The sequence below is a fragment of the Misgurnus anguillicaudatus genome, chromosome 5, assembly GCF_027580225.2.
Source record: "Misgurnus anguillicaudatus chromosome 5, ASM2758022v2, whole genome shotgun sequence".
Taxonomy (NCBI): Eukaryota; Metazoa; Chordata; class Actinopteri; order Cypriniformes; family Cobitidae; genus Misgurnus; species Misgurnus anguillicaudatus.
In genome coordinates this window covers 35,519,600-35,530,000 of record NC_073341.2, presented here as the reverse complement: position 1 = coordinate 35,530,000, position 10,401 = coordinate 35,519,600, and the positions used below count along the sequence as shown (strand labels likewise).

The 10,401-nt window shown below is 36.2% G+C and overlaps 2 protein-coding genes across 2 annotated transcripts in view; both read right to left on the bottom strand.

The window, feature by feature from the left end:
• The window catches only part of eeig1a (estrogen-induced osteoclastogenesis regulator 1a), a 28,290-nt gene extending 26,783 nt beyond the window's left edge, over positions 1 to 1,507 (bottom strand). Inside the window, exons 1-2 of the mRNA XM_055168444.2 lie at positions 1,294 to 1,507; positions 945 to 1,178 (exon numbers count right to left, since the gene is read on the bottom strand). Of these exons, the coding sequence (XP_055024419.2) occupies positions 945 to 1,087 (143 nt within the window). The 5' untranslated portion in view covers positions 1,088 to 1,178; positions 1,294 to 1,507. The remainder of the gene's footprint in view (positions 1 to 944; positions 1,179 to 1,293) is intronic.
• Positions 1,508 to 2,521: 1,014 nt separating this feature from the next.
• On the bottom strand, positions 2,522 to 4,702 carry naif1 (nuclear apoptosis inducing factor 1). The gene is made up of 3 exons (XM_055168082.2): positions 4,101 to 4,702; positions 3,630 to 3,674; positions 2,522 to 3,551 (listed from the first exon to the last, which is right to left on the bottom strand). Exons 1-3 carry the CDS (start codon positions 4,537 to 4,539, stop codon positions 3,085 to 3,087), a joined length of 951 nt encoding a protein of 316 aa, XP_055024057.2. The 5' UTR covers positions 4,540 to 4,702; the 3' UTR covers positions 2,522 to 3,084.
• Between the last annotated feature and the right edge of the window lie 5,699 nt (positions 4,703 to 10,401).

Sequence of the window (10,401 nt, the reverse complement as noted above, 5' to 3'; positions counted from 1 at the left end):
TTTGTGCTCCAGAGTGACATTTGTCATTGTGTAACACTGATGGACTTTAGATCAAGCAGATGTACACAATAAATCTGCTCCTATTGGCTATAGATGCAACACTATACAAAATCACTGAACATCACAACACACACAAACACTGTAGCCTACACTGAATGTCTGATGGACAGAGGAACAAACATGCTGTGAATGAGCATCATCTTTCCAATTATTACAAACAAACAAACAGCAGAAATACAAACTGGGAGATACTGGACAGTTTGAAGAAACATCCATGAAGACTTGATCATGCGTTAACAACCATTCTTTACGAGTGCTTAGAGATGCTAGAATTCATTGCAGTTACTGCCTTTAAATCACAAGAACAACAACGAGATAATAAACTGACAAATCCATTAAATGTCGAATGTATTTCAACATATCTCTCTATACTGAAGGGACGTGTCCCAAAATCACAAAACAGTGTTATGGTGGAACAGAAATGACAACAGAAAATACATCTGGAAATAATGTCTCCCTCACTTCCTTTTGATCACATGTTATGGAAAAACATCTTAATGTAATTAAATTGAGTCTGTGAATGATCAGCAGATCAGACTGAAGCTAAAGGGCATTACTGACAAACAGATCTATTGCAATATCCATTCATTTCATTACACATCAAAACCCATTGAAAATTAAGGTTTTAAAAACAGCCAGAAGATTTTAAAGTGCATATGTTGTCAAACCTTAAGTTCTGTGATTGTTAAAAAAAACTATGTACTTCTGCGTCACAGAAACCAGACCATCGAGAACATTGTTTTCATTCAGTGGGACTATTCAAGACCCCTATACAGCCAAAAATGGATATTGATGAGAAATGGCTTTGTCACAAAAAAACATGCAATGTTTCTTTTCAAACACATTTACCCACGTATCATTTCCACACAAAGGAAACGGTTTACCTTGAAGATGAAGCTGTAAAATCTCCGTCTAACAGTCTGATCTTGCAGAATAAAACTCCATTGACAAAGGGCACAGCCGTCAGCTCCTCCAGAATAACGTGAGTCTGAAACTTAAACTTTTTCTTCTTCACTAAAAACGCCATGAACTTCGCTTTCTGTGACTCTATCTTGTGTTACTTAAGTTTCTTCTGTGTAATGAGTTTAATCTGGAAGCGTCATGTTTTCATTGTTCGTCTGTAGAAAGAAAACAACACAAATCGCACAACGGCAGATCAACACAACAGCTGCTACAAGGTTCGTGCTCATTTCCAATACGCGTAATTTTTTCTATAATTTTAAGATCACAAACCCTCAAACGCGTCTGATGAGAGGAAAAAGCGTCCGAGTGTCTCGTGCAGCAGCGGCGCGCAGATGAACTGACACACTGTGATACATGTGTAACATTAATGACGAACGATGGCAAACTAACGGTGTGTAGTTGTGTTTCTTGCTTTCAGATGCGATGATACTGAATCACGTTGTTGCCAGTGTGTTTGCTGTTTTTCTACAGAGATTATAAAGCGCCGCCTCCAACATACACGCGCGCGCGCTCACGAAAAGGATCTGATGATCTCAAAAACCCAGGTCAATATATCTTTATATTTAGGTTATATAAATAAATAAATAAATGTATATAAAAATAATTATTTATATTATTTAATAAATGTATTTTGGTGTTGCTTCTAAAGGTTTAGATTTAGATATTTTATTAAATGTAGTTCCATTTGTTGTTTTTCATAAAAAGCAGTATTACTTAAAATGAGTAGTAGGCTATATAGCCAATGATAAATATCTTATAGCACAAAGGTTTTCTATTAAGACACTGAAAATAGATGGGGGGAAAAGCTCGATCTGCAGGTAAAGAAATAACACTTTGTCTCCCTCTAGTGGCCGAATAATAAACTACAGTTAAATCGTAAATATGACTTTTTCCATATTTAAGTGCTATAATTGGGTCCCCAGTGCTTCTATTAACCTAGAAAATGTGATCAAGATCAACCTAGTAACTTCTCTGCAAGCATGTGAAAAAAACAAGTCATTGAAATTTGGCTCCCCTTGTGATGTCAGAAGGGGATAATACCGCCCCTTAATTTGCACTATCCAACCACAGCACTGACATTTAGTGCAGAGATCAGCTCATTTGCATGTTAAAGGACACTTCCAAAATTGCTAATTTTTGCTCACATCTATAAAGTGGCAATTTTAATATGTTATAATAAATGATCTATATGGTATTTTGAGCTAATATCTAACATATGTACTCTGGACACACCAGATATTTATTTAACATCTTACAAAAAGTCTTGTGAAATATCCCGTTTAAACTAATTTATACTGGATTGTAAAAATCACAAAGTAACAAAAGGGGATGTCTAAAAGCAAAGGAGAAAAATTTGTTACTGAGGTTTCGTGTATACTCAATGAAAATATATTTTGTAAAGCTTAAAGGGTTTCTACATTTATTTGTTTGATATTAAACGTGTTTATAATATAAATAAACTGTATAGAGACAAAGGAAATTATTTGTGTTTTAAAGCATTACTATAGGTACTTTTAAAAGAAATGTCATATTCAGTCTGCAAATCACAGATTTTCACTTCTGGAGAGTTTCTTTCTTTATTAGTATTTGTTATTTGATGCAAAAAATGTCTTTGCCGAGTCTGCTTCACCTGCCACTGGAAACATTTCTAACTAGAATACTAAAACTATGTTTTAGGGGTTTTGCATGCAGCACATTAATGTTATGATTATTTACACAAGATTTATACAAAAAAATATACATATCCAAAAATGACTAAATATATATCTTTAGTATGCATCTTAACTACAGTGAACCAAAAAAAAAATAATCCTGACCATGAGTTAAACTGAAAGACCTTGCAGACATCAAAATGCTAGTCAAAAGCTAAAATATGTCTTCTAGATCACGTATTTCGACCATTTCTTTCTTACAACTGTACATTACTTTATCCCTTCAACATTCACACATACCAGCACAAACTTTATGAGGCAGTGTGAAATCATTTACAGTCTATTACATAGACCAAAACTGTCATACACGCATACACACACACAACTCCAAACATGCATTTCATCTGGTCTACTGTCCATCTTCTAAAGGCCTTGGCGCATTTTCCATTTTCCCCTCCGCAGTCTCTGAGGCACCTGCAGCATTCGAGCTGTTGGTGTTCTGTAGGAACTTTCTCAGGTCCTTCAGTGCAGGTCTGAACATCTGAACAAGAGCTAGCAGACCAGCCTGTGTACCCTCCAGAGCCTGGGCTTGTCTCTCCTGTGCACAGGCCTGGGCCTCCAGGGAGCGCCGGATCATCTGCAGGAGGTCGTTCTGGTTCTCCAGGTGCTGTGAGATCTCACGTACGTGGAGGTTGGTGACGCGGTGCTCCTGGAGGAGCTTGGCGGAGTTGAGTGCGATGCGGCTCTTCAGCTCTTGAGGTTTGGAGGAACACTCGGCCTGCGCCGAAAGCATCTCCACAGGTGTGACTGTGACTGGGGTCTCGGTGGTGCAGTACTCCACCATCCCGTCCTCCAGAGTGTGATATGTCGTCTCATCTGCAGGACAGGATCACACACAATTTAATACTTTAAGATCGAAGTGAAGACAATATTGGCCAAAGACTGATATCTCACCTTCAATAGTTTTAAGTTCACACGCCCCTGTTGTAGGTTGAATACCTGTTTAGAAAAATTATAATCAAACAAAAGGTTTAGTTACATGTAGTAATTATTACATGTCAATTATAGAGTATTTTGATACAGCATTTTTTACATTTACACCATTTTATACGTTCATAATTGATATACTATGGAATATGTAAAACACCAAAGGACCAGCTAAACTAAACTACAGACAAAAATAATAAATATGAACAGTTAAAAGTGGAACACTTTAAACATATATTGGCCACATAAATTATAGACTTTCCCCTATATATTTAACATTATAATAAATGTAAAAGCCAATGCACACCTAATGCACCCACTACCCAAGTAATAAAACGATTGTGTTTGGTGTCATTCTGGAACACAGTGCTGGTTTCTCACATTAACGCCGCAGTGCTCTTTCTATAGCACGCATTTTAAGTTACGCTACTGTCTTACTTTGCGTTAACGCGACGGTGGTGGCGGCGGAACTGATGGGCACCGTGATCTCCGCGCCCGCCTCTGCCGTCGGCAGACTGATGATGGTCGCCTCTCCCAATAGATTGCAGATGCGCTGCTGCATGGAGGTCAAGAGGACGGGCACGGAGGTGCAGTCGCCCGTTCCCTCCATGGCCGCCCGCGCTTGTGCCACTTTCCGTCGCACCTCCGTCTTCAGATCGGACCATTTCTTCTTGACCTCCGCTAGCTCGCGCTGGCAGGTGGCAACGGCGTTCACGCGCTTCATGATCTCGACCCACGCGTTGTTCTTGGCGATGTGCGTGACGCCCGCGTTGAAATGGTTCACCAAAATGTGTTTTTGTTTTTCCATCTCCTCCACGATGATTTCCACCTCCCTTTCGGAGAAGTTCGTTTTTCTCTTTTTGGCCTGAGACGCCATGGTGAATTTAAATTGACTTGGGGGGTTAAATAAAAAAGTGCGTAGAATACGTAAAAATAGTAAGTTTTTGGTCTCGGCACAATTGCGCAGCGTAATGGCTTCTTGAATCTACTTCTCTTCCAACAACAACGTTTGCGGACATCCCGCCTATCTGCCACTTCCTACGACTCCTATTGGTTAAATCATACAACCGACAACGCTGTCTTTCTTTTTATTGGTGGAAAGCGTTGTCAATCACACTGTAGGCTACTGCTGCGCGAAGACGACAGAAGAGGGCGCAAGCTGCCACAAAACTCTTATACACAGTCAAAACATACAAAATAAAATATTACTTTGTAAGTGAGTAGAGTACGTAGTGAACAGAGAAGTAAATATCATCACTATATATTTATTTATTTATTTATTAGGAAAACAGTATGTTCGTGTGTGTGAATATAGGACACATACACCAAATGCAAATACAGCAATCATGCAGTAATGATGCTGCAAAATTACCTATATAGGCCTACAAGTATCTTTAAAGGCATAGTACACAAAAAAAAATGTGTTGTCATCATTTAGGCCTACTCATCCTCATGTGTTATTCCAAACCTGTATGAATGCCTTTTTTCTGCTGAACACAATTGAAAATATTTAGAAAATGTTTGTAACCAAGCAGATATGGGGCACCATTCACTTCCATAGCATTATTTTTTCCAACTATGGAAGGCAATGCTGCACCAGATCTGCTTGGCTGCAAACATTTTTATTATTTTTATTAAATATTCAGCAGAGCGAGAACATGTATACTGTTTTTTATGTTTGCTGTTATTGGTTCTGAGCCTGGACCACAAAATCTGAATAAATACGCTTTCCATTGATGTATGGTTAGCCAAGATATGACAATATTTGGCTAACTATTTGAAACATCTGGAATCTAGGGATGAAAAAAATCTAAATATTGAGAAAATCGCCTTTAAAGTTGTCCCAATGAACTCCTTAGAAACACATATTACAAATGATAGCCTAAATAAATGTTTGATATATTTAATATAGAACATTTCCAAAATATCTTCATGATCTTTACTTAATATTCTAATGATTTTTGGATTTAAAAAAATAATAAATTTGACCAATACAATGTATCGTTGGCTATTACTACAAACCTGTGTGACTTATGACTGGATTTGTGGTCCAGGGTCATATATTATGAGTTCATTTTATCAATGGTGAGCAAGAATGGAACGCATAAATAAATAAATAAACAAACAAAACCCTTCATTTAGCCAACAGAAAAGGCTAATATTTAATAAACAGAAACCCTTATATATATATGTTGTCAAAACAGCAGTGTCTAAGAACACTGAAATATGACGGCCCATTCATTGACAAGTGTCTACAGATACGTCACATTGTCTATGATCATTTGATCTGTGTGGCCTTTCTATGCATTGTTAGTGTTATTTTGTGTGAATGCAAATATACATTCACATAAATCTATGTTAGTACCTTTTTAGTTTTTTGTGATTTGATTATTTGTATGCTCTATCTGGGTATTTTTGACATGTACAGCACTTTGGTCAACTTTGGATTGTTTTTAAATGGGCTTTATAAATAAATAATGAAATAAAATATACAACTACTGTTTCACTATAGACCCTACGTCATAACAGGTACTTTAAACAAGTGGAAACCAGTGCTTTGAAGTTCTTAAACCATAATCTAATAAATATAGGTTATTACTTGAAACCGGTTTCATAGTATTAGTAACTGTGCCACTAAAGAAGTTCAGGCATAACCATTCTGAGAACTCACATTTGTGTGATAGCTTAAGAAAGCTGAATTCTTAGAATAAGATCACTTATTATAATGAAAGGAATTTAGCAGAGGAGTTGCCTTTGTCGTTCGTTTGCCTTCGAACATCAAACACCTAACCAAACCCCAAAACAAAAAAAAGTGAACAGGACACATTGTGGAATTGTCCACAAACCATTCCAAGATCTTTTGCATTGTAACCTTTCCAGTTGCATCTGCCCTTTACTGTCAGTCACTAATGACTCTCTAAGACACATTGTAATGGTCAACAACACTAAAGTACATTCTCAAGAGCGTTCTTGTCCAGTCACATGAGAGAGAAGAGGATTGCCCTTTGCTATAGCTGTTTATATCACGGGGCTTGCTTCCACAGACCTGGCAGGACGTTGTGTTTAAAGTCTGTTTTAATCTTAAAATAATTACAACACGGCTAGTTTAGCAGTTCAAATGTCAGATCCAAACGATGAACTCAAATCTCAGTGAATACATAAATTTAAGTGCAAGGGAGTCGAGTGAAAGTATAATAAGTCTATAATTTGAGTTTATCGTGATATACATTTATTGATGTTTATTCTCAGAATTAAAGTTACAAAAGCTGTCATTGGGGCGGCTGTATTAAAAAAATACACTTTTGTAACTAAAAAGTGTATATTTAGTACTTCAAATATATCTGGGTGATTCTCACGAAAACTTGGTTTTAAAAATGTCAAGCATGAAAATGTAAAAATTGCTTAAATTTACTTTTTTCCCACCAGACATTGAAAAACAAAGTCTGGAGTAAATGGGAACATTAATTTAAAAACTTGTACTTATCATTTAACACTTTTTGTAACATAATTTAAAAAATAAGTCCTAAAAAATCTCATTACCGCAGCAGTCAGAAAACATCAACACTGACATATTTTCAAAATGACATGACAAACCTGAAAGAACATAATTTGGAGATTCTGCACATGCATTTAAAATCAAAGTATTATGCTTCTATTAATTAAATTAACATTTAATAAGCATCTGTTGCGGTAATGATAATCAAAATGTCGTGTAAGCATTCTGACAAGACAATATTTCAAATTAACTGTAAAACAATGATCTTACCTGGTAGCCATCTTGAAGTAACTGGTCCATGTGCTTGGTCACTCAAAATCAAACTTTATTAAAATTCTGTATGTGTGCTTAAACTGTTCTCAAAAAGTGTTGCGGAGGTTGAGAACATCAGGCATGGACACATCATTTTCCTAATTTTTCTTCATTATTATTATACATGAATATTCAGTAAATATTTTTTCTGTCATCTAAAGTAGTCTAGCAAAACATCCATTTATTTTTTTTCTTAATATTTTTGTGTTAATTTGATTAAATTACAACATAACGCATGTTCAAACACAGCCGGACACATTGCGGTAATGAGAATTTCAGCAGAAAATGAGATAAAATTTACAATTATAAATTCTTATGTTGAAATCACACGTTGTGCAAGGTAGAACACAGTATTGTGTTAATTCTGATGCTTTTTAATGTTACTATATTACACATTTTAAAGCTAAAATCATTAGTGCCATGGTGTTTCAATGGTTTCGTGAGAATCACCCATCTTTACCTTAATTGATCTTTTTAAAAAGTACTGTCCCAGTGAAAGCGTGTGTACCTTTCTACTGAAAGTGTTGATAGTGATTTGCAATGTCAACATTAACTTTACTTGTTGGTTTTAAGCAATTGCTGTTTGTTAAGGTTTGCCTGATCTTTTGTTGCTGGTGATAAGAACATTTGAAAATCTCAGCAAAATCTTTTGTTGACATGGACCACTGTACTTTTACTGACAGATACACGTCACCATGAAGCAGGTAATAACAAATGAAGAAGGTAATAACAAATGAAGCAGGTAATAACACATGAAGCGGGACACAGCACATCCTGTTTTCACGTCAATCTTACCTCCCGGTAAAGTTTATCAGATGCACATCAACTATTAGACTTAATCTAGGATGACATCAAAACAAACAGGAGATTATGTGTGACAAATGTTGAACTTGACCTTGGCTCTGTACTATGGTTAATGTACACATTATAGCTCATCCACCATTGGCCAAACGTTGAGTTTAGTGTCTTGTTTAATGTATAGAACATTTTATAACTGTACTGGTGTATGTATAGGATATATGTACGTGACATAAACAGATAAAGGGTTAGGACTTGTACTGTACATAGGTGTTATCAGTATACTGTACTGCAATTCATCTTATAGTTCAGTGTTACCCAAAAGCAGAATGTAGACTTCATGACTTGATTATTATGGCAAGTATGCGCCCAGCAAGCATTAGCCCTCATTTCACCATCTATAGACTCAACAGGAATTTGGTTACATGTCGTTTTTGCCCAAATAATTTGTGAGATGTATATGTAAGCAAAGTCTACAGTCATTGCAAGGTATCGTTGATTTTCAGGCTATGGTTATTTTCACTGACAAGCCCAAAATTTCGCCTTATATAGCCATCTGGGCTGAGTTTGGATGGCTATTAGATGTCTTTTAAATGCAAAATTGCTTGCTGGGTTTGCACACGTGACATTGTATAATTATAAAATCAGTTTGGAATTATGACAGGTTAATATTTTCACATAGGACATCTCTCTCACCGCCCCACAAGCCCATCAGATGAAACCAGAGAACTCTGGTGACTCCCAAAGCCTGCATCCAGTTTATACCACCTGGGTTAGTGATTCCCACTGTGTGACTGAGTTAAAATTAGTTTTTGGAGAGCACTGGAGTCAAATTCAATCATAAGACCAGTCTTATGTTCTCCTGGGGTCTGGCTACACCATACAGTAAAAAAGTCCTGTATTGTGATTAGGATTGTCAGAATATGTTTAAAAACTGCTAAGCCCTTTTGACATAATAAATAGCCTATTTTGGTTTTGGTAATATTGGATCTTCTGTAACATTCATATTGAAAACTTGAACTTATTTTTTCAAAAATATTATATGCTATAATGTTCATTTAGGCTTTTGGGAAAGTTTGGCTTTTGAAACAACTATCTTAGTAACCTACTGAGCTTTTCCTAAGCATTTTGCATGTTATGCAGGTTACAGATGGTATATACATTTGTGTCTCCCATCTTCACTAAATCTCTTCAGAGTCAGTTTTGGACAACAACAGACTCTGATGTAATTTTGTAACTGGATCAGCTTCACTGCAGGATTAAGCCAAAGTACATCAGGAGACACTACAGTCACCATTTATAGTATATGGACTAGTTGACATTTATACTGATACTTATCTAATGATTTTTAATCAGATTAGTACATTCAGGCAGTATTTTAACAGCATTTGACCTTATGAGCTCAGATCACTGGTACAGTTTTCATGTGTTTCGGGCTAATGACTGTAAGTTTAATTTAAGCCAGAATCATATTTAGGCTACTTTACAAATTAGCTTTTTTGACATGTGACAATTTGACAATAAACATACAATTCACAAATACAAATACAAATAAAGTGAAGTTTATATGTTAATATGCTGGGACAAGATTCTGGTTGAGTTTAGCTGTAACGGTTTAAAGTCCAAAGTTTATCAGCAACCATTTAATATGAATGCACCTCATGTTTTACTTTCACTGCACAATGTAAAACTGAAAATGAATGCATAATAAGTTTAATCTTAAGAGAGCTTACCAATTTAATTATTAAAATGCATTATTTAATAGGCTAACTAATCCTTAAACCATAATGACCATTGACTTTACTGTGTTTATTAACTGTGTGTTTTACTGTGTCATGTGATGATTACCTAATCCTGTGAGAAGTTTAACTTAAGTTAATTTGAGTGTCTTGTATTGGAAATTTCACAGCTCATCACGTGGGTATCCTCTCTCTACCGGCGCACGCTGGAATTCATCAGAGGTCAGTAGTGAAAAGGGAGGGCTCGTACGTTCCAAAAATGTTCAATGGCAAAGGATTTCAATTGGACGTTTAAAATCTACGTCAGAGGCAGTGTTTCAAATCAGCACTTGCGTAAGAACACATAGCCAATCAGAATCCGCCGCTCTTTACTCATAGGGCGTGACTGAGGATT

Bases quoted from the DNA above. Each gene is read 5' to 3' on its own strand.
- naif1 (XM_055168082.2), bottom strand. From the start codon at position 4,539: ATGGCGTCTCAGGCCAAAAAGAGAAAAACGAACTTCTCCGAAAGGGAG. The intron at 3,675-4,100 runs GTAAGACAGTAG...TTTTCTAAACAG, and splicing joins CACCGTCGCGTTAACGCAAA to GTATTCAACCTACAACAGGG. The intron at 3,552-3,629 runs GTGAGATATCAG...CCTGTCCTGCAG, and splicing joins TGAACTTAAAACTATTGAAG to ATGAGACGACATATCACACT.